The sequence below is a fragment of the Eleutherodactylus coqui genome, chromosome 9 (genome assembly GCF_035609145.1).
Source record: "Eleutherodactylus coqui strain aEleCoq1 chromosome 9, aEleCoq1.hap1, whole genome shotgun sequence".
In the NCBI taxonomy this organism is placed as follows: domain Eukaryota; kingdom Metazoa; phylum Chordata; class Amphibia; order Anura; family Eleutherodactylidae; genus Eleutherodactylus; species Eleutherodactylus coqui.
In genome coordinates this window covers 83,556,741-83,584,480 of record NC_089845.1, presented here as the reverse complement: position 1 = coordinate 83,584,480, position 27,740 = coordinate 83,556,741, and the positions used below count along the sequence as shown (strand labels likewise).

The 27,740-nt window shown below is 42.8% G+C and overlaps 1 protein-coding gene across 1 annotated transcript in view; it reads right to left on the bottom strand.

The window, feature by feature from the left end:
• The window catches only part of ROCK1 (Rho associated coiled-coil containing protein kinase 1), a 99,115-nt gene that overhangs the window by 13,267 nt on the left and 58,108 nt on the right, over positions 1-27,740 (bottom strand). Inside the window, exons 9-23 of the mRNA XM_066579638.1 lie at positions 26,842-26,933; positions 24,348-24,507; positions 24,187-24,253; positions 23,329-23,417; positions 22,968-23,016; positions 22,648-22,783; positions 21,069-21,160; positions 19,110-19,356; positions 17,940-18,046; positions 16,846-16,996; positions 13,889-14,049; positions 9,405-9,589; positions 5,424-5,493; positions 4,488-4,591; positions 2,687-2,852 (exon numbers count right to left, since the gene is read on the bottom strand). Coding sequence (XP_066435735.1) covers positions 2,687-2,852; positions 4,488-4,591; positions 5,424-5,493; positions 9,405-9,589; positions 13,889-14,049; positions 16,846-16,996; positions 17,940-18,046; positions 19,110-19,356; positions 21,069-21,160; positions 22,648-22,783; positions 22,968-23,016; positions 23,329-23,417; positions 24,187-24,253; positions 24,348-24,507; positions 26,842-26,933 — 1,876 coding nt within the window. The remainder of the gene's footprint in view (positions 1-2,686; positions 2,853-4,487; positions 4,592-5,423; positions 5,494-9,404; positions 9,590-13,888; positions 14,050-16,845; positions 16,997-17,939; positions 18,047-19,109; positions 19,357-21,068; positions 21,161-22,647; positions 22,784-22,967; positions 23,017-23,328; positions 23,418-24,186; positions 24,254-24,347; positions 24,508-26,841; positions 26,934-27,740) is intronic.

Sequence of the window (27,740 nt, the reverse complement as noted above, 5' to 3'; positions counted from 1 at the left end):
CGCTACCTTTTACGGTTTACAAAATGGCGCATTCTTTAAGTAACTCTTCATACAGGTGGCGAAAATGTCCCACTGACAAAGTGATGGGATTCAGTATCTCTCGATCATCAATTATAGAAAACAAGATTTTTGTACTTCGTATAAAATCCATTTTTCATCACTTTCATTGGAGGACGCAGCAAAATCTTGTTCCATTCAGGTCTGGCATATGCTGGATTTGACACTTTTAGGCTGCAGACCCACGGAGTGTAAATCCTCAAGATTTCTGCGACAGAAAGGTAGCTTCAAAACCCGCAGCAGACGCCGCAGGTTTTCAAGAGGCTTTGCCGCCTGTATTTCGCTACGGCCATCTCTCCCCATAGAGAGGAGAGTCTCCGCAGCGGAAACGGCGAGAAAATTGACATGCCGCAAAATGCCTGGAAAAATTCCACAAGGTGTGGGGGAGATGGTGTGGCTCAACAGGCAGAACTGTCACACAAGATTCCAAGGTTTATTGAATAGAGTTGTGTCTAGGGCTGGTCAATGATTTGGGTGCAAATGTCAATCTCTACTGACACTGTAATCTAACACACTAATGCATTGTATTCCTATGTCTGTGTAATTCTCCCTTAAAGGGGTTGTCCCGCGAAAGCAAGTGGGGTTCAGCACTTCTGTATGGCCATATTAATGCACTTTGTAATATACATCATGCATTAAATATTGGCCATACAGAAGTTATTCACTTACCCCCTCCGGTGCTGGCGTCCCCGTCTCCATAGCGCCGACCAAAGCTGCCTTCTCCCTGGATTAGACGCGCTTGCGCCGTCTGCCCGGCTCGGGCGTGCTCGCGCCGCAGAGGTCTTCTGCGCAGAAAAGCTGTGCGGCGCGAGCACGCCGGAGCGGCCCCTTCAACGTAAGCGCGTCTAATCCAGGCACAAAGCGGCTTTGATTGGCGCTATGGAGACAGGGACGCCAGCACCGGAGGGGGTAAGTGTATAACTTCTGTATGGCCAATATTTAATACACGATGTATATTACAAAGTGCATTAATATGGCCATACAGAAGTGCTTAACACTGCTTGCTTTCACGGGACAACCCCTTTAAGTTAGAAAGCGTATGATGTATACAAATTTATCTACTCATATCCTGCACGGTATATTTATTGTTCAACAAAACAAGTTTAAAAAAAATTAAAAATATGACATGCTGCAGCTTTGAATTCCGCGTGGCATGGTCGCAACAACTTGTCCGCAGTGTGTGAACAAGAGTGTTGCTTAGGCTCAGGTTTAAGAGTGCCGACAGAATTTCCGAGCGGAAAGTACGCACGGAAATTCTGGGGCGATTCCGTCCTGTGTGAACCCAGCCTTAGTGTTTGGCTTCTAGGGTGGAGCAGAACAGTGGACTGTCACAATGCTGGTGTGAACGAGCGCTGGTTTTGGCATTAAAAATATATGGAAAATACTGACCAAATGTGCACTGTGTGCATGAGGCCTTAAAGCAACCCTCCAGGCCTGAACAAAGATGGCTGCATTGTTTCGTTGACTACCTGATACACACTATGCATAGCATGCATCAGTAATCTAAGACACTAAACTGTACTGGCCAGCACTGCTCATGTGGGCAGTACTAGTTAGGCCAGCTTCACACAACCAAACTTCAATAGGGGAATTTGCAATAGTCATCCGCGTGTATGATATGCGGTATTCTGCACCTATTGAGCGGATAGTGATTGCAAATTCAGCAAGCGTATTTAAAATAGCAGCATGTTCTATTTTTGTGTGGAATCCACACAGTCGGGTTCCATTGAAGTCAATGGCAGATGTCAGACCTGCAGATGATCCACAATAGGCAGACATTGCGGATAGGCTGCAGGTACCTGCGTCACTGCCTAGCGACAGTGCAGGAAAAACAAATATATATATATATTTTTTTTTTTTTTTTAAATCTGTACTGTGCATGACGGATGGCAAGCTTTCAGTCATCTGCAGTACAGGGAAAGCAGGCACACAAGGTCGCCGGCCGGGGTCAGAACCAGAATCTGCTGTGGGATCCTGCATGTGGAATCCGGCTCTGCTATGTAGATCCAGCCTTAATCAAAGCAGGTGCAGTGTCTTAGACTAATGACGCCTACTAATTAACAGTGTGTATCAAGTAGTCAGAGAAACGGAGCAGCCATGTGTGTTTGTCCAGGCATGGAGGAACGCTTTAATGTGCATACAACCTAATTACACGGAAATTAACCGGTTGTCACTGGATGGACAAATAGTTACTACACAAAGATGCATCCAAGAGAGAATAATGCTTAAAGTAAAGCTGGGCTCACACGGCCGTATCTAGGTGCGCACCAGACGGGAACACACAACTACATAATGACATGCCTACTTGCTGCATTCCACCAATCCCCATGCACTATCTTGATGTGTATACATGCATAATATGCGCCAAGATAGAACATACAGTGCATATTTTGTGCGCCTTATGTGAGCGTCAACATGGGAGAGTATGGGAGATTGCTACTGTGTATTACGCACGCAAAAGCTGCACAGGTAATAAACAATTCGCATACGGTCATGTGAGCACGACCTGAGGATTAAACAAGCTGCTCTTATAGATGAAACAAAGTTGTTACTGCTTACATGACAATGTCACCATGCAACAATTTAGTACATAAGACGTGTAAACTGAACCAGAAATTAAATATTCCACCTTGCAAATGGTATGATCTTTGTCTATAACGTCTTGTCTGGTTCTTGACGATAGCTTCTTAATCTCTTGTTTAAATTCAAAGCACTGCTCTTCCAGAAGTCCTCTGGCCAGCTGTTCCGATTCTGCCTTTGTTACCGCCAGATCCAACTGCGCAGCTATAGTTTCCCTGTAAAGTCACAGATATAACTTAGTCACTGCCCGAAAGCTTCAAAATTATACCGCACCACCACCTTATTCAATAAAAAGGCAGCACACTTGTATATCCCCCACTTTTAGTAGAGCTACCTAAAGCTCCGTTCATGCGTGTTCGGGGTCTGTCTGGTTTTCAGGGACAAGAATAGTGCACCGTGTATCGCTGTTTTTTTACATCAGACAGAACAGAAGCCCAACAGATGCAATTATGTGTCAATGAGGTCTGTCACAGACCGGATGGATGAGCTGTGAAAGGGGTAAGGGTAACTTTACATAGGACAACTATCATTCGAATAATCGCACAATCAAGCAAATGAAAGTCATTCTGTGTAAACCAACAGGGTGATGAACGAGAATTCATCTCTAGTCATTACAGCTCACCTAAAAAAAACTGGTTGTTCAGTGATCAAAAGCCGTCTGGTGCCAAGGCACAGTCATGCGTATTTGAATGACTTACAAACAAATTGGCATGAAGATATCCCTACGAATGATGTCAGCAAACTAACGAACAACAAGCGCTCCATGTATAATCAAACAAGCGATTGTTGCCTGTATGATTTAGCGACTTTTCTGAGCAACTACTGAACCACAGTTGCTCAGTGTAAGGGCTAATGCCCACAGACAGATCGCTTTGGAATTCACGGTCAGACACCAGACGTGGATTCTGCAACAATGTCCGTCCATAGACATGCAATGTTAAACGATTCTCCCCTGCCCACGAGCGGACATCAGCTGTGATTTTCCGCTCGCGGGGGATAATCGCAACTTGTTCTATTTTGTGTGCAAAAACGCACAGACTACCATTGCAGTCAGGGGAAGCCATCCTTTCCGTAATACTCCCGCTGTGGGCATTGCAGAAGTATTGCGGGAATCTGCATCACAGCCCAATGCCGGCGCGTCACCACTCACGGCGGATCCGGACAGGTGAGTATAGGGTCTCTGTGGGGCACCGGGGCGGATACCGCAGCAAAATTTTGCAGTCAAAATCCGACCCGGCTGTGGGCATGAAGCCTTAAGCTAGCTAATGATGCCCAAACCACAGGCAGCTTAAGCCCAGGACAGATCTCAAGTTAAAGGGGTGGGCTGCTCCGTGGTCTTCCCTCCTGCAGCATCAAGAGTGACAGCTCCTCTTCCTGTGTATAAGGTAAAAACTGTCAGTCTTTAGGAAACAAGCGAGAAGAGCCTGCAGTAGTTCGCTCTTTGACTTGGATCTCCATTCCAAGTGGGCTTAGAGTCAAACTTTTAAGTATGTTTTTTCTGAAACCTAACAGCTTTCAGAATAAGGCATACCTGTATAATATCATACAATCACACATCCATCTTCAAGTCAGTGTAAAACCAATTTAATAAACTAGATGTTTCAATGTTTTTCTATTAGAAAATTTGCATGAATCTGATAGATGGATACGAGATCGATCGATAATGTATATCAATTATGTGGAAAAGGGAAGTATTGTATCTCGTGAGTTATAAGCTCTGGTGTGAATGGCATGTGAAGAAGTAGAATCCTATAAGTTGGTTTGCCAGTTTCTAAAGGCAAGGAAGAAGAGAGGTCAGTCATTCACAAGCCACATTGTCATTACATCATATCACTTTCACATAAACATACTTTTCACTGTGAAGTTCATGAAACTTCTTATCCAGGTCTTGGCTTAGCTTGGTCTTCTCTTCCACTTCTTCCTTCAGTTCTTTAACCTGAGTTTTGTACAGTGTCTGTAGGGCAATAATGAAGGAGTTAAGCTGACATGAGTGTAATACTAAGCAGATCACATTCCACAGTAGAGAGCCCTTCAGACTGTGAAATATAGGAACGGCACAGACAATAATTATACTAATGCATTACAGGGAGACATTAAGTACGTGTAGTACACCGAATAACTCATTAGGGATAGAATGGAAACAATCATTTTTACGGTGATACAAACCAGCAGGTTAAAAACCATTAATGAGTAGCTTTTAAATAACACATTGTGCATAAAGATGGAAAATACATCCTATTCTGCCAACAGCTATTTCTTCTGGCTCCCGCATACATACGAACACTTGGTTTGGGTGAGTGCTTATGTGTTTTCAATAGACAGAGTGGAGATAGCTGCCACAAGTCAGCTCTGGCTACGGCTTATCTCCCAAAGGGATTGGGTGTTGGACTACAAGGCAGGCGATTCTCCTTTCACTTTACATCCGCTGTCGGGGTAAAGTCAGAAACTTTTACACAGACTAGAGTCATCCAGTCCCACCGAAATCCAATGATGTTTGACTAACGTGTACCGGGGCCTTTAGAGTTCATTGCTTAGAGTAGATTTAGGCTTTAAACAATCCTTCAGTTTTTTCACAAAAATGGGAAGGACCCGCACCCTACTGTTCTTTACTTAATATAGAAGGTGGACAAAAAAAATAACCTAAGAGTATCTTTAGGGTGCCGTCTACATTGAACATGAATAAAATCCATGTTACAGAAAATTAAGTAGGCTTCATTTGATTCTCCCTGTATATTGCTAATTGTATACTTATTGAATACTTGGCTGATTAGGGACATATCACTTACTGAAAAATACTGCTCAGCTTCAAGTTGATCCTGAAGTTCCCTCATTTGACCTTCATTGCCTCTGTACTGCCTGATGGGGGAAAGAAAGGTTAAGATGAACATTAAGCGAGTTCAGGGTTTTAAATAGCCAAAAACCCAAATCCAAATTTTGCTCTGGAGCCTTCATGACAGGAGAGTCCTTACAGAGGATTTACTTCTTCTCAGTTCATAGGTTAAAAAAGCCTTAAAGTTACTAGAACCCAGTAACATCTGCAATGAATACAGTGGTAAATTGCACTAAAGATACTGCCTCCAAATGATGCTAAAGATTACCATATCCAGCTACTGGTCCATCTATAGATTTCATCCTGTTTTCTGTGCACACAATCTAAAGCAAATAAATAGGAAGATTGTAAAGTCTGTACTTTTAATGGGGTTTTCTAGGACTTACACATTTCAATGGCTCAAAACTGTATGAAATAAATAAATACATACTCATCGGCTGCAGAGGCGTCTGACCCAGAGCTGGAGCCCTACGGAAGAAGCCAGGGGGCATTTAAGTGCTGTACATGGTGCATGTGGCTGACAGCCAATCACAAGCTTCAGTGGCCATAGAAGAACCACTGCTGAAACCTGTGAATGATGGTGTGGTCGTGAGCCCGATGTACAGTATGTGACTGCTCGCTGGCTTCTTCCGGGTTCCGATCTGTGGGCACTGGGGGCAGCACTGGAGCATAGGATTCTGTATCCTTTATTTTATACATTTCTGAGCCACTTAATTTTTTTTTAAGTCCTGAAGAAACCCTTTTAAAAGGACACTAACTTTTCACCAAACTAATGCTCATCTAATAGCCTATGTGTGTATCAATCGTGTAATACACTTGCATTTTTTGTTTTACCAATGAAAATCAGGTTTGAAGTGCCGGCCACTAGGGGGTGGCAACTTTGCCTTCCACTGCCTATTGTTAGGCATTTGGCTTCCCTAGTAACAGAGAACATGGAGACATTGCTAGGTACAACAGAGGGGCAGCATTAACATGTCCTATTTCAGCCGATTGGAGCAAGACTACGCAAGGCAGCATGGGAAACGTGGACCAGTACAGCACTGGCAGAATGGCAGTAAGTGGATTGCAGAAAGCACAGCAGCAGAAAAATCTACATTGAAAAAGGAATTGATAGAGCTCAAACTGGGTACAAACAGCCGCAAAACAGTGGCCCATGAAATGAACACCTGAGCTGCTTCTCAAACTTTTGTGAAAACTTAGGTACACTTAAAGGAACGCTCTCCTGAAATGCCTATTTTAGGAAATGGTTTTAATCCCCATGAAATAATTAAACTGGAGATGCTGTGTTGTTCCTCTGCAGATTTACTGCAGAATTTCAGCTGGAGAACGTGCATTGAAATTGCACAACAGAAGTGCAGTACAATGTTAGTGAATGGGGTTTAAACAAAACCCAAATTATTTACAGCGAGAAAAAAAAGCTGTTGTGGATTCTAGGCACACAGTGAATCTTCAAATCGGCAGCATATTATTAGAGATACTGGGGATTTGTACCACATTTTTTGTTATTGCAGACATAAAAATCTGCAGCTCAATCTGCACTAAAATCTGCCACAAAGTCATGTGCAGATTTTATTTATGCGGATTCACTAGTAGGAAATTTCTGCAGTGTGTGCTCATGGTCTAATCTCTACTGGAAATGTATGATGATGTGGTTAGCCATTTAGTCATTGACAACCCTCGGCCCGAGGAAGGGGGGGGGGGTCTATCTTTCTTCTTGTGCAAGGGCATATCCTAATTGCCAGTTAGAGGGCGCATGTGATGTGACCACTCTATTTTTGAGAACAACTTAAAGGAGTTGTTCGAGTTAAGGGAAAGCCCTGTCACACTATGGTTAAAAGTAACAAATAGGCAGTTACCTCCCCACAACCCTCTTTGTCCTCTGCTATCTGCTCCGGTCACCGCTGTCTGTTTACAGCCAACTGTGACTTCCCGGAAATCTGCTGCAGCATCCAATAACAGCGCTCAGCCACGATTGCTGAGTCTTGTCATTGGCTTCTGCACTTGTTTGCACACTGGCTCCGCATGCAAAGTGACGTCAAAGGGACTTGTTTTATACCATGGCGGACCTGGTGACAGGGGTGTCCTTAACTTAGACAACTCCTTTAAAGTGCAATTGCACCTTTTCACACATTTTCACAGTTGAAATGTAAATCAGTATTTGCTAAATTTTTAAACTAAACTTGAAACAAAAGTTATTTTAAGTTGTTCACTTAATTTACATACAAAACATCTTGTTAAGCTAGTTTAAATGTCCACTGCTTTGAGTTTGGCCAGCCCGCTGTCACACTCTATGCTGCAGTCAGATCTAACAGCCGAGTTTTAACTGTGTGACTATCATAGAATGGTAGAGTTGGAAGGGACCTCCAGGGTCATTGGGTCCAACCCCCTGCTCAGTGCAGGATTCACTAAATCATCCCAGACAGATGTCTGTCCAGCCTCTGTTTGAATACTTGCACTGAAGGAGAACCCACCACCTCCCGTGGTAACCTGTTCCACTCATTGATCACTTTCACTGTCAGAAAGTTCTAATATCTAATCTGTCTCCTCCCTTTCAGTTTCATCTAATTGCTTCTAGTGACTACTGTGACTAGTTCAGTTTTAGTTCACCATAAAGATGTCATAATCTGAAGAGAACAAGTGGCAGGTTCACTTTAATATACTACCATGATAAAGACTATTGTGTAACCACATTGATTCTGTTGGGTGCGCCCTTCAGCAGGACAACATCCTTTCTAAACCTTCAAAGGACATAACAGCTATGTTGAGTTAAATGCTATTAATATTTGAAGCCCCGCTTTGGTGCCGCACATATTAAAAGCATTACTGAAGTGAAATCTGATGTGCGCTGGCCAATCAAACTGATAAGATTAAGGAGAATGAGCACTGAAAATTAAGAATTAGGAAGAGGGGCATACCTTTAACATTTTGCCAAAATCACCCATGCCTACTGAGGTACGAAACAAGTATACATACTACAAAGCATGCCAAGAATGCAAGTCATTAACTGAACTGTTCAGATCATTGTTAAACTTTAGGTCCTCAGCTTATCACAACATGGCCCGGAAAAAAACAGGCTAATAAGCAAAAAAAAAAAAAAAAGCCCAAACCATAGCATAGGTGCACAAGCCATTCCTGCCGCCATAAAACCTGAGCTGTTTATGCTATACTTAATAATTAGGTATAATTCTTTGTTATGGAATGTACATGATAGCCTTGGGCAAAGTAACCAAATAGTCAGACCATAAAGCATAAGAGTAATTAAAAGGGTTGCCCTCTAAAAGTGATGACATATCGGTAGGATATGCCATCCCTTTATGATCAGTGGCAGTCTTATCTTGAAGAGGTGGACTGATCCTGAGAATGATGGGGCCGCTGTGCTATTTACCACTTTGGTCCCCTTCAAAGATTGCCCTGTACAGTGGAGCTATTCACTTGTACAGAATTGTAGTACGATTTCAGTGACGCAACAGTGAATGGGCTGCACTGATAAATGAGTGCTGCGGCCCCTTCATTCTCATGATTGGTAGGGGTACCAGCAGCCGGAATCCCACCAATCATAAAATGATAATATATTCTAAAGATATGCCTTCACTTTAGAAAATAGGAATAACCTTTTAATAAACCTTCACACCCTTCAGGTGTAGTTTTAACATGTTTGGTGCTCCCACCTGAAGTGTAATCACCAGTATATACAGGATTCGAGAAAGCAAGGCATCCTGTATGCATGGCACTGGTATAAAGCATGAAGCCCCTACTTGCAAGGCCACACATTATATAGAACAGGAGGTTTGCTGGTGGGTCTTCTGTTCCCGCATCATGGGGTTGTCTGTGATATAGGACATCCTTCTTTCCCTGCCGCACATTTAACACCAAACAAAACTGGAGCTACACATTAAAGACAGCTTAAGGAATTCTACTGTCTACAAAATGTACATACTTGGTTAGCTGAACCAGCTCGAACTCCAACAACCTCTTTGCTTCCAACAACGTATTTATTTCCTGCTTTAACTGCTTTTCCGATCCCTTCAAATTATCCGCCTCAAAAGCGTGCACCTTCAGCTCATTCTGCGTCGTCAGCCTTTTCTTCGTCTCCTGCTCCAGCTGCAGCGTCAGCTGTCTCACCTGCAAAACAAAGACGGAGTCAATTTTTGTGACCAAACAAAAAAGGTCTCTTTATAATTTTAATCTGAGTAGCATTAACAATTCACAAGTAGCCGTGAATGGAAAAGCAATCGAATCATATAAATTAACTACTAAAACAACACAAGCTGTGATACTAAGCCAAAATGTTAAAACTAAAAAACTTACTAAAAACTCAGGCTTAAATATATAACATCCATTAAAGATTCATTTTTGTGCAAAATTTGTCTTCACCCTCAATCAGCTTTCTTTAGCTTGAGTTTTAAAGGGAAGTGATGTCACGGAGTGCTGCGCTATTAGGGTGGTTTATTTAGACTCTGAATTACTTTACAATGGGTTTTGTTGTGTTAAGATAACTTTACGCATTGTGCTATTAACAATCAAGGTAAAACTTGTCCCATCTGTTAAAGTTTAAGCCTCAATGGGTACATTCACATATAGAAGAATTGGTATTGCTTTTCCACAGAGGAAAATCCACATCGGAATCTTTGCCAAAATCTGCACCAGTAGTGAGGAATTTGATGCGGATTGGCAGCAAACTTCACCTCTTCAATTGAAAAGGTAAAACTAGCTGCGGATCCGTGTCAATAACAACATCAAAATCCACAACAAATACTGCAGATTTTGGTGTGCATTTACATGGAAATCTGCAGCGCAAAGTATGCTACAGATTCGTACCAAAATCTGCTATGTGTGAACGCACCCCTAAGGCTGGGTTCACAGAGGGCGGATTTCCAGTGGAACTCTCGCAGATTGGCTGCACCGAAAATCCACAGCTGCGGATTTGGAGCGGCTTCCCTGCCTGCATTTCCACTGCGGCCATCTCTCCCCATAGAGAAGATAGAGGCCGCTGGGGTGGGGGTGGGGGGAATTGACATGCTGCGTCTTTAATTTCCGCACCACATGACCACTTCCACATGGTTTGGCCACAGCGTGTGGATGAGATTTTTGCAGAATCTCGTCCACTTTGCTCGCTAATCCCAGGATTAGAAGCTGCGTGTGGAACTTCTGTGCGAACAACCTGAACGGAAATTCCGCAGCAAATCCGTCCCGTGTGAACTTAGCCTACAGGTCTTCGTTTGGAAATGACATCAAATGCTCAATATCAAAAACTGCAATATTCAGAGTGCAACCTATAGAGACCTCTAAGAGCAGGAGTTAAAGAAATTTCATCATCTATTTACCAATCTGTGAAGATGTGGTTGTCACATTTGATGCAGATTTGGGGTGGGGTGGTTGTCTTTTATTTCTATATAAGTATGAGAATAAAAGCAGTTGCACATACTGAATAAGGCTAGGAGCACACTATTGTATTTAGGACAGTTTGCTGGCTGTGTTAGTCCACATGGTCTATGTGGAAAAAAGTTAATGCTCATACGCTTACACTACCGTTCAAAAGTTTGGGGTCACATTGAAAAGTCCTTATTTTTGAAGGAAAAGCACTGTACTTTTCAATGAAGATAACTTTAAACTAGTCCTAACTTTAAACAAATGCACTCTATACATTGCTAATGCGGTAAATGACTATTCTAGCTGCAAATGCCTGTTTTTTTGTGCAAAATCTACAAAGGTGAATAGAGGCCCATTTCCAGCAACTATCACTCCAGTGTTCTAATGGTACAATGTGTTTGCTCATTGGCTCAGAAGGCTAATTGATGATTAGAAAACCCTTGTGCAATCATGTTCACACATCTGAAAACAGTCTAGCTCGTTACAGAAGCTACAAAACTGACCTTCCTGTGAGCAGATTGAGTTTCTGGAGCATCACATTTGTGGGGTCAATTAAACGCTCAAAATGGCCAGAAAAAGAGAACTTTCATCTGAAACTCGACAGTCTATTCTTGTTCTTAGAAATGAAGGCTATTCCATGCGAGAAATTGCTAAGAAATTGAAGATTTCCTACAACGGTGTACGTACTACTCCCTTCAGAGGACAGCACAAACAGGCTCTAACCAGAGTAGAAAAAGAAGTGGGAGGCCGCGTTGCACAACTAAGCAAGAAGATAAGCACATTAGAGTCTCTAGTTTGAGAAACAGACGCCTCACAGGTACCCAACTGGCATCTTCATTAAATAGTACCCGCAAAACACCAGTGTCAACATCTACAGTGAAGAGGCGGCTGCGGGATTTTGGGCTTCAGGGCAGAGTGGCAAAGAAAAAGCCATATCTGAGACTGGCCAATAAAAGAAAAAGATTAAGATGGGCAAAAGAACATAGACATTGGACAGAGGAAGACTGGAAAAAAGTGTTGTGGACGGATGAATCCAAGTTTGAGGTGTTTGGATCACAAAGAAGAACATTTGTGAGACGCAGAACAAATGAAAAGATGCTGGAAGAATGCCTGACGCCATCTGTTAAGCATGGTGGAGGTAATGTGATGGTCTGGGGTTGCTTTGGTGCTGGTAAGGTGGGAGATTTGTACAGGGTAAAAGGGATTCTGAATAAGGAAGGCTATCACTCCATTTTGCAACGCCATGCCATACCCAGTGGACAGCGCTTGATTGGAACCAATTTCATCCTACAACAGGACAATGACCCTAAACACACCTCCAAATTGTGCAAGAACTATTTACAGCAGAAGCAGGCAGCTGGTATTCTATCGGTAATGGAGTGGCCAGCGCAGTCACCAGATCTGAACCCCATTGAGCTGTTGTGGGAGCAGCTTGACCGTATGGTACGCCAGAAGTGCCCATCCAACCAATCCAACTTGTGGGAGATGCTTCTAGAAGCGTGGGGTGCAATTTCACAAGCTTACCTCAACAAATTAACAGCTAGAATGTCAAAGGTGTGCAATGCTGTAACTGCTGCAAAAGGAGGATTCTTTGACGAAAGCAAAGTTTGATGTAAAAACAATGTTATTTCAAATACAAATCATTATTTCTAACCTTGTCAATGTCTTGACTATTTTCTATTCATTTCACAACGCATGGTGGTGAATAAGTGTGACTTTTCATGGAAAACACAAAATTGTTTGGGTGACCCCAAACTTTTGAACGGTAGTGTATAATGGGACCAACAGTCTGCGTGAAAAAGCTCTTGCAATATCCTATTCTCATTCGTTTCACGGAGAAATGGGACATGCCAACAAAGCCCAACATGCTGTGTTTATGTAAATCGGAAAGCGAATGAATTAGCATCCATACGTCGTCTGATGCGAGTTGAGATGGAGCCTCTCAGGTGCAACTCACACTCACGACTAGAGTGCTGGAGGCTTAAATCAATCCTAACATTGTATCAGGACTAGAGATGAGCAAACGTCCTCGGTAAGGGCGATTTCGCAATCGAGCACCACGATTTTCGAGTACTTCCCTACTCGGGTGAAAAGTACTCGGGGGCACTGTGGGTGAGCAGGGGGTTGCAGAGGGGAGTGGGGGGTGGGGGGGGGGGTGGGGGGGAGAGGGAGAGAGGGCTCCCCCCTGTTCCGCGCTGCTACCCCCCACTCCCCTCTGCCACCCCCCGCCCCACAGCGCCCCCGAGTACTTTTCACCCGAGTAGTGAAGTACTCGAAAATCGCGGTGCTCGATTGCGAAATCGGCCTTACCGAGTACATTCGCTCATCTCTAATCAGGACCTTTCTTGACTCAATTTTACATGTTTCCGGATCTAAGAGATTCTTTTTGGTTTTCAGTTCTGGAGATTATGGGAAGATATGTGGAGGCAGGCATGGACAAAAATTTTTGAACTCAGCATAACTTTTATATTTAAGAGGTACTGTGTATCTAAGGCTCTGCTTGGGTGAGACTTTTAGCCATAAACAGACATTTTCATGAATTTTTTCTAAACGTACGCTTTGATGGAAAATTGCACAAAGGTGCCCAAGACTGTAAAGTTCTGAGAAGCGCTTTCACAATTTGCCAGGTCAGTCTTTCAGAAAATACAATTTTTTTTCAGCCTTACATACTATGTTACTTTGTAATTGGGCTTTTGACAATATAATTTGCCGAGATGCTAATTGAAAAGTAAATCTAGAATTAAAACAGCCCCTTAAAAATGTATCTTGGTGCCAATTGAGCAAGAACATTTATGAAAAGCCTGTGTGGAGAACGCATCTAGATCTTGCTTTGCTTGGATTATGAAATTGTATCGGTAATCCACAACACGGTAGGACTGGAACAAAGTAATACTAATTATAATTATCTACAACTCACCTGGGACAACAACTTAGTTGTAGTTTTATAACTATTTAATCTGTTATCAATGACAGATTAGAGGCATGCTACCTAATAATGTAGTCATTACAAGACAGAAGCGCTGCATCCCACTATGAAACCGTCATACGTACCTCCTCTTCCAGCCTCTCCTTTTGTTGAACAAGGTGTTCTAACTTCTGATGCGACTGTTTCAGGTCAAAATCCAGCATTGAACACTGCTTCTCCAGCTCCATCCTCCGGCTCTCGGCCTTCTCCTTTGCTGCCCTCTCTGCTTTCACTTTCATTTCGATTTCTAAAACCAAATAATACATTTTAAAATAGCAGATAATATCTAGCGATAAGGCTAAGGGGACTTTTAGAGGTAACGATTATCATTCAAAAAAGTGTTCAAATGAGCGAAAGTGAATGATGATTGAACAGTCTAAATGTGAACCAACGAACGGTCACTTTCCGCTCATCGGTCATTTTATACAGGCATAAAATCATTGTTGGCTCGTTCACTTATCATACGGATTAAATAGCGCTTGTTCAGTCCTTCTCATTCACTTATACAGTGAATGGAAAAGACTGATCGATTCCTCGTTTGAACGAACCAACGATGTAGCTGCCTCTCTAGAGAGGCTGCATGAGTGAATGAGACAATTCTGACGTCATTCGCTCGTTCAAACGACAAATCGGCTTGTCTACAGCGGCCCTAAATGGACACAAGCATTATTGCTTTCATCTACCTGTTCCGGCATGGAGCAGCTAAATGGAAATAAAAAGCGGAAGCAAACGGCTAGCTTTCCACTTGTTTCCCTTATCTATTAAAGGGGTTGTCGTGGCAGCAAGTGGGTCTATACACTTCTGTATGGCCATATTAATGCACTTTGTAATGTACATTGTGCATTAATTATGAGCCATACAGAAGTTATAAGAAGTTTTTCACTTACCTGCTCCGTTGCTAGGGTCCTCGTTTCCATGGAGCCGACTAATTTTCGCCGTCTAATGGCCAAATTAGCCGCGCTTGCGCAGTCCGGGTCTTCTTTTCTGAATGGGGCTCCGTGTAGCTCCGCCCCGTCACGTGCCGATTCCAGCCAATCAGGAGGCTGGAATCGGCAATGGACCGCACAGAAGCCCTGCGGTCCACCGAGGGAGAGGATCCCGGCGGCCATCTTCAGCAGGTAAGTAAGAAGTCACCGGAGCGCGGGGATTCAGGTAAGCACTCTCCGGTGTTCTTTTTTAACCCCTGCATCGGGGTTGTCTCGCGCCGAACGGGGGGGGGGGGGGGGGGGGGGGGGTGTTTGAAAAAAAAAAAAAACCGCGTTTCGGCGCGGGACAACCCCTTTAACAGCAATGTTAAAAAGAGAAAAAAAATATATTAAAAAGGTTGCAATCTTGGTTCTACTTTTTGAACTAGTAACAAAAGCTGCAGTTTCAATGAATGTCTACAGTCAAAAGAACTAAAAAGGCTTATTTCCATTTATCTGCTCCCAAGACTGAACAGGTAGATGGAAACAAAAACACTACTGTGAAAAGGCTCTTAGAATAATCAAGTGTTCACTGTAAGATGCGTATAACGGGCGCCATTTCTAGTCTAGCAAAGGAAAAAAATGGCCTGCTTTTCATTCCAGAAACAGCTCTACTTTTACCAGTGGGCTGTGGGGGTAGCTGTGCTACAATATCACCAGAAACCTCACACCGACCAAAGTGGTGCTGCGTCTGGGGCAAAAAGAAGACATTTAAACTAATCTTGGAAAACCCCTAAAAGGCAAAAGAAGTTTGCACATAAAAACAATACACATAGTAGAGTATGTTGCAGCGCCACTCAGTAACAAAAATATATGACAAACTACACATAAGTAAAGACCTTCTTATGTTAAAGAGAACCTGTCACCTGCGAACAGCATCATAAACTAAGTTATAGTGCTGTTCGGGGAGTCAGCTGATGTATTATTTTGATACTCAACCGCTCTCCTGAGCCCACGGTCACCCATCGAACTTTGACCATTTTTTAGCCCCTGAAGGGGTCTTGAAGATACGACTGTTCGGTCGTTTGCCTATTAGACCCTGCGGGAGGCAAAGCCTAATTGGCCGAGTAAATGGCAGAAATGGAGGCTTTTGTCAAGCTTCCAGCTGCCATGGAAACCCATTGGTACCTTGAGATCACACTCTGGGGTGCTGATGGGTGACAGAAAGAGCCCCCCCCCCACACCTGTCATCTGCTTGCATGCTGCAGTTGCTATTGATAGAGACATGTAAGGGGCTAAACTGCTAGGATCTGAGGTTTTTCTCTTCCTGGCTGTTAGCGCAGGAGCCTGGCTGTCAGTAGTTAGTCAAGCCATCCCCTTAAAAAGATGTATGTGCAGGTTTAAAAGCCCAGTAGCAAGGACAGCAAAAAGACATAGCGGTGACCAAGGGGTTAATAAACCGTAGGCTCAGCTGATCCAAATTTAGATACTTATTGGAGAAGCAGAGGGAAACACTTTGGCGCTTCAAATATTACAGATATTCGTTTGGGCACCTGTTGTCAGGGGTCATAACTATCTGATTCTACTGCATACACTTGTGTTTTGGCACTATGTAGTGGCTGGCCCTGGTAATTTCCGGCGCAGCTACCATTAAACTCCATGAGAGCTGTGCCTGCAATTACCAGCGCTGACCACTACACAGGCGTCAGAGCTATCAGTTTCTGCTCTGTACAGAGTATTTTGGCACGGATAGCGGACGCTCAAAACAGCTGATCGGCCGGCGCAGGGTCCCAAGAGGCGGACACCAGCCGATCAATTATTGATGACTTATCCTCAAAACAGGTCAATAGAAATATCCTGGAAACCCCCATTAGGTTAGCAGCACTGACCCATGAGCGGACTTTCAGAGGGTGCCCCCTAACAGTCAGCTCTCATCAAACGTATACCTGAAAAGCTGTTAATCACTGTGTGTGTGGAGAAGCAGAACTCACAGGCTCCCTCCATGGGGCAGAAACACATTTCTACCTGCTGCATCATAGAAAACCTCTGAACCCATGGTCTCCCTCCCCGACCTAGAAGTGCCATCAGACAGGGAAGCACAGGGACCGGACACATCAGCATGTATAAGAGAGACTCACCACACATGGCCACTGACTTTTCCTCCTCGAACGACTGGTGTTTGTCACTCAGTCTTGCCTTCGTCACCTTATGCTCATTGATCTCCTGGTCCAACCGCTGTTGTAAGGATTTCAGCTGATAATTCAGCTCTATTTCTAAATTGTTTTTTTCCTGTTACAAGTAAAACACGTGGATGTTAAAAATTATAGAAACACAATCCAACAAAAACACACAACCTTTAGAGCTCCTTAATATTGTCAGCAAATGCACAATAATGTAACAGTACGGATGTTATCAGCAAAGATGAATGTACAGATAGTACAGATTATCATTCAGCATATCTGGATTTGTTCACCCGAGCTCCACAGCCTCTTCAAACAGCTGATTATTGGGGGTTCTGGGTGGCGGACCCCCACCCATTGGATAGTGATGACCTAACCTGAGGATAGGGTACTTTTACACATAACGAAAGACCTCAAATAGCGATTACAGGTGACTTGTGTAAACAGGAGGTGAAATCCATGCAAGATATCAAAGGCTACTGAGCCAAGCAGAGAGCTCATGGGATTCACTGAACAGGAACTACGGGGTACAAACTTGCATAAATTTGTTCTGGTTGTCCTAGTCCCGAGCAATAAGCTCTTGCATTCTACAGATTTCTGAGAAAGTCTTGTACCATTCAGATAGAGTGGGACATTGAGTGAATTCAGGAAATAGATTAATGAATTAGGATAACTGCCTTACTCCAGTCTTCTGTTGAGAAGCCCTTTCCCAATTCCTTCTCCTGCGCATGTGTAAACGGGAGCATAGGGACTACCCCAGCCTCCCAGAGCAATGACATCAAGTGAGAGGGGCTTTGAAGACAGTCCCTCGAACGAGGTCAGGTCATGATTAATCCAAGTCATGTGGTGAAAGACTGGCCAGAAAACCCCATCAACAGCAAGCATTTTTATGGTCGCTGAAACGGAACGATCAACTCAACAACAAGCTTTTGCTCGTTCGTTGGCCGACTGTCATTCCTTTTACACAGTCTGGTTTTCAATGGAGAAACGTTCAGGCCCGATAATCAGTTCATGCAGAGGGACCGTAAGTAGCAAGGCCTTGCAGTACTCACTTTTTCTGACTTGTTCAGAAGATCCAATGCCTCCTTCCTATCCATTTCTGCTCTATCAAGATTGTGCTTGAGATGCTTCAATTCTTCTTGCAATGATGCCATTCTCGCTGTTTTACAACAAGAAAAGAAAAAACCTCTAAGTACTTAATAGCAGGAAATTTACATTGAAAATGTAATAAAAAAATCATTCCACTTAATGAAATTAAATGTTGCTTCAGAGATTACATAACTGTTTATACACACTGGGGATCATAGCAACATATTCATGCAGAAGAGAAGGCCCGCAGCCCAGAACAATGCTCCGTTTGATACCAGCACCACGAGCTACTCACCAGACTGTAATTAATAGTTTCCTTATGTGTATATTTTACTCATTTAATTTTTGTCCACCTCCATAAATTGAGCAACAACTGACATTTCTGCTTTTCCCTTTGTCTAGTTATTCATCCATGTCGTATTTGTGAAATAATGGGAAAGGCAGAATATACAGCTGTTGCTTTCTGGACATCTTTTCCATAAACAGAGTTATATCCCAGATCATATACAACTATTTTGGAAATATGCCTCATCTAACATTATAGGATCAATTTCCTCATAACCGTTCAAACAACATTTGGTGACTCAACACCAATACATTGGATAGAGAAATTTACTGTCACTATCACCATTTGTCCAATTCCTCTATTACTTAAAAAGGGACCTGTGACCAAGTTCACGCTGCAAAGACCAAGGGCAGCTTAAACATGGGACATATACATGCAGTGGCCCCTCATGTAGGTGTTATTCTAAAATGCTGTGACTTTTCAGAATAAACTCCTTTTGACGTTCGCCTGAAGTGGAGCTCAAGTCAAGGAGGCAGGCCTCTCCTGCTGCATGCAGATTGACAGCTCATCCCCTACACACAAGCAGGGACAGAGGAGCGGTAACAGTCTGCATGCTACGGACGGGGAGAGCCCAGCGCGGCCAGCTTTTAACTTGAGAGCTCCGCTCCCATATCGAATAGGCAAACTACAAAGTGAGTTTATTCTGAAACACTGCAGCATTTCAGAGCACCACATACACGGAGCGGTGTGCATATCTGTCCTGGATTCATGCTGCCCATGGTTTAAGTAGCATGAACTCGATGACAGGTTCCCTTTAAGAATAAACAATAACTACACAATTGTTTACCTTGTAGATCCCCAATAAGTTCCGATCCTTGATTCCTGTCCCTCCTCTCCGAATCTAAGGCTGCCTGTAGTTGAAAAAAGTCCTTTTCCACTTGTAATTTGGCACTTTCCAATAGCCGACACCTATCCTGTAATTCCCGATTAAGTGCTTCCAACTGTGAAACAGTCTTGCTCATCTCATTTTGACCTTTCCTCAGTCTTGCAGTGGTATCCGACTCGGTTCTTAAAAAGTCATTAGCTTCTTCCAACTAAAAACGAGAGATTTTTTTTTTACTACTTCAGTCAGCCATATTCTTAAAATTGAGGACGAAAATACAAGAGAAATATTTGAAAAGCGGTCTAGCTAGCGCATGTTCACATGTTGCAGAAAATCATTTAAGGAGTATTCTGGTGATTCACAGTGAAAGTTATATGCTTCACATGGTGAGGACATGTAATTTTGTAATGTAATGTTATAACTTGTATTACGAAGTCGCAGAGCTTTTCCGTTACCCGTGGTCTCGCCTCTGCTTAGTTCTGCATTCATAATCAGTGATTATGACCTGCACGCTCCGCTGTTGTACTGGTCAGGCACGCTCAGTGCCTTCACATTCTGTAATGACGAGGCAATTTGTGCACTTGTAAATGCCCAATCGTCAGTAACTGGCACTGGGGCATTGTGGGAGATGTAGTTCTAAACAAAAATGTCGAAATCTGAAGTTGGCTGGAAATCAGCACTGGTGCAGGTCAGCAAAAACGTACTGGAGTTCAGTTTGAGGATTTAGATAGATGTTTGGAATAATGCCAATAATTGGAAAAGTTAGAAAAACTTTGCTCATTCTGTGGAACACCCTTTTAAGTGTTACATGTGGACATCATCCTGACATTTGAAGAGGCGAAATGTAAATGTCAATTTATGTTGCGGATATAAAATCCGCACGTCAGGTCAATTTAGCTGTGGATGGGATTTCTTGAAACTTCATCCATAATGCCTGTATTAAAGTGCTGCAGATTTCCGCAACCAATTCCACTTTGTAACATCTGCTGCACTTTAACATGTGAACACACAAAGGGAATTTCCAATCTCATAAAAGGAAGGCATATTACTAGAATATTCATTGACTTTATGATTGTCAGGGGTCTGATCTCTGGGATTCCCAACAATCCTGTGAGTGAAGAGGCGGCAGTGCTGATTCAACACTGTGGCCCTTTCCAGTCCTTCCCTAGCTAGCTGTACTCGAGCCACTGACTGTGCAAGGAAACTGCAGAACAGCCTTACTTATGTAAACGGGGCCAGCTGCAGCGCTCTGCACAGATGGGTGGTTGGGATTTGGGCGATATTACTTCACTTTTACAACTGGAGAAGTTCACAGCAAAACAAAACTTTGACCTCAAGCCGGGCCTCCTGCACACCAACGGGATTCCCACGGCGGAGTTTGACCCGATACGGGCCGATGACCCCAGTTTACCTGTCCGGCGGCTTCTGCACACAGCCGGCACTCCGTCGTGCACGCGCAGTAGCTGCTAGCGCTGGGGTGCGTGTGTGGTAGTTGGGTAGTGAGGGTGTGTGCACAGCGGGACGGACGGCGTCCATTGACTTCAATGGAAGCCGCCCATGCGTAACTTCCACAAAATCGCAGCATGCTGCGATACATGCTCCACAAGCACAAAAACACACTCCATTTCCGCTCATGGAGATTAAATGGTGTTTTGCCATTGAATACTATGGGCCGTTTTTGCTGCAGAGTCTGGAAGTGGACGCATGCCAAGGACTCCACAATGCAAATAAGCCCATGTGCAGGAGGCCTCAATAAGGTGACTAGAATTTATGCAAGAGAAATTTCCTAGATTACCAACCAAAAAAATTAAACCCAGGAATGGTAAAAGCTCTGCACACACCTAGAATTTGTTTTCTTAGTTGAAAAAAAAATATATATAATTAATGCAAAGTATCTAAACCGTGAGTATAAGGATTACTTACCTGCTTTTGTAACTGTACTATTTTGTCATTTGTCATCTGAGAATTTTGACTTATTTTCCTCAAATCTTCCAATTGGTCCTTCAATGTTGATACTGTTGAATATTGGGTAAAGCAAGAAAACCAATCAAAATACATATCTTACTTTGAGTTTACTCCTATATCATTTTGAACCACTACTGGCTGGTGATTAGGCATGCAAGGACCCATCTGGATCCATTTGTGAAAGGCTCAGGCATTGCCGACATGGCTCCATAGTGAACACAGCCTTATCTTCACTACAATTCTACCCTGTAAATATACATAGGTGGCTTTTCCCTTAAAGCATATATGGCCCATTTAAATGGCAATACAATACAGTTGGGTAATAAAACATGTAGGGTGTCAGAATAGACCAGAAGGAGAAAGAAAGCTGTCAGGCACATCTAATGCTGCTTTTCTCAAGTGTGAAACAAAATAGCCAGAAAAAAAAAAAGATCCATCTTATCTAATCTCTGTCAGGTTGGACATAGAGAGCAGCTGGCTGCCCTCATGGATATTAAAGTTACAAGGCATCCAATGTTAGACGGATCCATTGAGAAAATCCTAATGTCCTTGGGCACTCAAATCAGTACACCTATTCAATAGTTTGTCAAGGAACATGAATGTTTTCAATGCAAAGAAAACTCCTTTAATTACTTTGACTTCTAATAAGTGACAGGATGACGGGTAATACAACTACTAGTAATTATTAGGAAGTTATAGTACCAGTGTTTCTGGTGGCACAATGCGCCACACAGCTGTGCTACATGGTATATCCATTATGATCCCCACATAGCTCTACTACATCCATCTTTATTCCCACACATTACATTACAAACACAGCTTTGGTCCTCCTAAATCAGTGACATCCCCACAGGTCCTTTAGCTCACCAGATCTCTGTGGTGGTGGTAGGTGGGTGTCTTCTGTCAGGAACACTGAGTTGTGTCTGAGATAACTGCTTACTTGTATTCTCATTTTGTTATTTTTGTCCTCCTCTTTTCAAGAGCCCTAACTTTGTTGTTCTTCTTTGGTCAGGCAGAAGATGGGGAAGACAACCAGCCTCAGGCTCGCCTATTTTGGCCATGTAACGAAGGCAGAGTTGCTAGAAAAATCTATAATGATTGGACAGATCAGCAGCAAAAGAAGACCTCACCGCCAAAGGACACGATGGCTGATACTGTCAGAGCTGATACTGGCAATGATATCGTACAACTGAAAGCAGTGCAAAACCGAAAAACATGGAGGGAGCTCGCCTTTAGGGTGGTGGATGACGACAACATACAAGCATCTCTTAGGCTAGGCAAATGTCAATTAAGAATTTTAGATGTCATCCCTTAAAAAGCTTTTATTCCGATTCTCCAACTACAGATTATTCTGGCATACAATTGGTGATCATTCATGGACTGCAGATTAAAATGACTGTTTGAACTTTGACTTTTTTTTAGCTGGTGATCAAGTCCAAATGTGATTACACAATACCTCATCCTCCAGCATTAACTCCTTATTACTCAATGCGGAACCCACATTCCTGGAATAAGTCAAAACAAACTGTTAACTTGCCTTCGTTTTCTACATTCCTCCGCTTTTCACTCTCTTGCTCTGCCTTTCTTTGGTATTCATTCATTCGGTGTTGTAACATCATCTTTTCCTTCTCAATCTGAGACACAACCGATTCCAAGTTTTTTCTTTGATTGCCCTAAAATTATAAACTGTGAATGACTGCATCTTACATAATAATGTATTTTTAGCTGCTATAAGCATATTTCTACCAATCAGTTGCATGACTGAATAGGCGAATTCCAGCCAAGAGAACAATGAAAAACACAAACAGAACATAGTCGTGCATGCTAAGCGTCAAGAAAAGTCAAGAGATAGCTTACTTCTTCATCCAGTTCCTTCATTATCTTGTCTAGTTTAATGTTGGACATCCTTTATTATGGAAACAAAGAGGTATAAATTAACGTTTTGATTCAATTAAGAAAAAAAAGGAAAAACAAAACCCCCTTCTTCAGACAGGCTCATTGCACTTATAACGCCAGAATCGTAGGTCGTTTCATTAGAACCACGGTGGGTCCAGGGGTTACATCTGGAATAAACTTTTTTTAAAAAGGGAAGGGGTTACACTGCATCCCAGAGATGGGACCTGTTTTATCAGACATATAAAGTATATCCTGTGCATAGGTCATAAAGGTCTGAGATGGGAATACTCCTTTAACCCCAAGTAAAAGCAACCATAGTTACCTGCACTTCTGTTCCATCTCATCTTTTAATTGCATCTCATTGTGTAACTGCTCCTCAAGTTGATATATACTCTTCTGCAAATTCTCCACCTAAACAAACAGATGTCTATCAATGACCATATACTTAAAAAGTAACGATATTGCGCTAAATACAATACAGCTGCAACTCTACCCATTCCCAGCGGCCAATAGCCACTTGATCTTGTTGACAATGCCGGCAAGATTGTGCAGCCATTGCCTGCTGTGGGTGAACAGGGTCCATACCCTGGAAATCGGCACCAGTGGACTTATCTCTGCAGCTGTCCACATGTACTCCCATAGAGAACAGAGTGACAGCATGGGAACAGGGCGCCGGGCGAGTATAAAAACTACATCCACAAACTCGTCGGAATCTAGCCTTTGAGCACCATAACTTAGTTTATGGTGTGCATAGATTGCATCATATTCCGTTTAACAGGGTTGTCCCACAGAAACAAGTCATTCCCTATTTACAGTATAGGAGATAACTTGCTCATCGGTGGGGGTCTGATCCTGATAATGGCCACCAATCAGCAAATTATCGCTGATCCACAGTACAGGATAAAACTCATTTTTAAGGAATGGCCCCTTTAAATATTTGAAAAGAGGAAAACAAGGAGAGAAAAACCATGGGAATATTTTTGTAGCTCTTATTAAAAACACAGCCAAAATTTCTTCTGTTCCACTTTGAATGCAAATATGTGTAATAATTACACACATTTATATTCTATTTTTTGCCCGTTTTATTTATAGTGAACAATGCTGAAAAAGGAGGTAAGAAGCCAAAGTGATAGAATTAATTCTATCTAGAGATCACCCTCATACAAGCATGAAGACATACCAGGTTTTTATCTACTTTGGAACTGGATCTATTGTCATCAGCACTTGAAGCCGGGTCGGATAAATACCTGAAAAACAACAAATGAGCAAAAATGCATTGAAAGAGAAAACCATTTTATTTTACACACACGGTCTTCTACCAGAAGAACAATATTAACTTACTGTCTATTACTGTAATATGTGAAGCCAACAAAGGGAAGCTGGTTCCCCACAAATGCTTTTGGCATTGGGAATGTTTCTTCCTCTCCTTTATCGTCCTCCAAATCATCAAAATTACTTGTATCAATGTCACTGGTTAAATCTGGTACTACTGGAGCGACAGCTGGGAAGAAAGCAGAGTGGGATGAGAATGTCCCTCAGGTTCAGGCAAAAAGTTTTTAAAAGTTACCCGATTTTAAAAGTAGCCCTAAATGGGTAGGCTATTTAATACACCTCAACAACTGGAGGGTGCCTTACAGTTTGAGAAGCAGTACTATATTATCAGGCAGCCCATGGAATATTGTACAAGAGTCCGGAAAGGTGCAACTGGACCCAAAAAAATATCTAAATTAGGGAGATAGATTTAAACACAACTTTACCACTGGAGAAAAAAAAAAAAGTAATAATTTGTGTCATACAAAATCTATATCAATTACTATACATGTGAAAAACAAAAGGTTATAGCATTTAGTGAAATGATCCCCACCAATGACATTTTTCTGATTCTTGGGCATTCTTTTACTGCTGGTTATTGCCTTCTGCTCCAGTCCTCCACTTGCTGCTGCTGGGTGAGTGTTTTTGACATTGAGGCCTTAGTCAGACGGGCGTTTTTTCGCGCGATTTGCGGATTGCATGACGGATGCGCATCCGCAAATCGCGTGACCGTTGACGAAAATCTGCTCCTAGCCGCGTTTCATTAGAAACGGGCCAGAGCTGTTCAGCGCATTGCATTCAATGGAGCCGGCAATACAGCCAGCTCCATTGAAAGCAATGCGCTGCGGGCGAGTGTGGGATGAATTGTCGGGAAGGGCTTAAATATATAAGCCCTTCCCTGCAATTCATCCAGAAAAGTGTTAAAATAAAAAATATATATATACTCACCTGCTCCCGGCAGCCGGAGTTCCGCGCGGCCGGCCTGCAGTGGGTGTGAAGGGGGTGTGAGTCAGCGCTGAGTCAATCAGGGGGCAGGCCTGACTCACACCCTCTTCACACCCACTGCAGGCCGGCCGCGCGGAACTCCGGCTGCCGGGAGCAGGTGAGTATATATATATATATATATATATATATATATATATATATATATATATATATATATATATATATATATTTTTTTTTATTTTAACACTTTTCTGGATGAATTGCAGGGAAGGGCTTATATTATTTAAGCCCTTCCCGACAATTCATCCCGCGCACGCCCGCAGCCCATTGCTTTCAATGGAGCCGGCTGTATTGCCGGCTCCATTGAATTCAACGGGGAAACATCGTTCTTCTCTGCCACAGCTGTTACAGCTGTGGCAGAGAAGAATGATTTGTCTTCTATATGTTCTCAATGGGGTCGGCGCTGCTGCCGCCAGCCCCATTGAGCGCATATAGAGAAGAGAACAGGAATCGCAGATTGCAGATAGGTGCGATCTGCGATTTCTGTTCTATAATTTATCGGACGAGTGCATAAAAAGCGCTCATGTGTCCGATACCATTGCAAAGCAATGGTTTTAAAAAATCGCCGGACGCATGCGCAAATCGTGCGAAAAAACGCCCGTCTGACTAAGGCCTGATACATTATTATTAGAGATGAGCGAGCATACTCGATAAGGCAAACTACTCGAGCGAGTAGTGCCTTATTCGAGTACCTGCCCGCTCGTCTCTAAAGATTCAGGTGCTGGCAGGGGGGCGGGAAGCGGGAGGGGGGATATCTCTCTCTCTCCCCCCTGCTTACTGCCGCAACTCACCTGTCACCTGCAGCCGAATCTTTAGAGACGAGCGGGCAGGTACTCAAATAAGGCACTACTCGCTCAAGTAGTTTGCCTTAGCGAGTATGCTTGCTCATCTCTAATTATTATGCTATTTTTTTTTGTTGTCACTTTTTTATTGCAATTTTTAACATTGCTATATTGCCTTTCTGTACTCCATCCTGCTGCCTTCTATAGGCCTCTTTTCTTGGTTGTACTTATATAGGCACATTCATCAAGTTTGGTGCACTGTTTGTACATTATTGCTTTTGCATTTCATTTATTCTGGTCGGCTGGGGTAGTGGCCTACTTACGGTTGCAGCTACTTGTTATATACTTTTCGCGCAGGGTTATATACATACACATTTATAAAATGAAGTCAGTATAAGAAAATCTACATCTAAAATGCTTTATCTTAAATTGTAATAAAATGCAAATGCTTCACATCTACAGTGGTCATGGCATCCATCTTTACAGGAGCCATGATGGAATTATTAGAGCCATTATAATCCATTTTCTAACTATTGCAACGTTGGTTCGGGAGATTTCTAGAGAGATTAGAGTAGTACGCCATGTTATCCTGGTTGTCAGAGAGAAATGAAAACATAATGGGAAAGAACTAATGCAACATCTAATGGAACCTCCTAAAAAAAAAAAAAAAGGGTAATGTTCAATGGAAAAAAAAACAACCATTTTCTCAGCCGTTTCTCTACTGATAAAGAACTTACTATCTCGGAGAGTCTCCCACGCCCACTGGTCATTTTTGAAGAAAAGATGTCTTTTAATTTCTTCAACCCCATTCCGCCCCAACCGGACTTCCCTGTAAGGAACAGAAAAAATAGCTGATAAACTATAACTTTATTTAGGAGCCAGAGCGAAAAGAGAATCTAAAGAGAATCTAAAGAGAAGCTAATAAGGGCTAGTTAGCACATATCCACCAAGATTAGAGGGGTTGTCCGGGATGTATTCTTTCTGTAAAACCCTGTTCCCCATGCACTAACATAATAGGCAGATATTCACCTCTCCCAGCTGTGTCCTGCGGCACTGCTCAATCCTTGCTCATGCTTAAAGGCTGCAGTCCTGCGGGTTTAAGAGAGGTCATAGGCTTTGGCAGCCAATGACAGAGCTCAGCCATTGAGCACTGAGCTCCCATTGGTTGCAGCACCTGTAATGTCCCTTAAACAGGCGATAACCATTGTGTCTAAGCTCGCACCCGTCCGTCATGCAGTTTTCGTTAAGCATTCGCTCATCGTTGTCTTTCAGTCCGCTTGAAATCTGTCGTTCGGCAGTTCTCCTCTTGTTTAGTTTAAATGACATTCGTTCAGTGATTTGGGGGGAGTGTTTAATCGTTTGTTGGGGGAATACATTCAGCCGGCTAAAGGCAGAGTGATTGGCTATCGGGAGGACAAAGCTTCTATTTTACCATAGCTGGGGCACACCTACACTAGCCAGTGTTTTATTTTTTTACTAATTAGCAAACTTGACACATACATGATTTTTTAAAGGTCAATTCACAAAACCTATGTTTTTCCCTAAACACAACTGGACATTTTTTGGGTCACTAATAGGTCAATACACAAAACTACATGTATTTTGACACGGATGACCTAGAGATTATTTACATTCC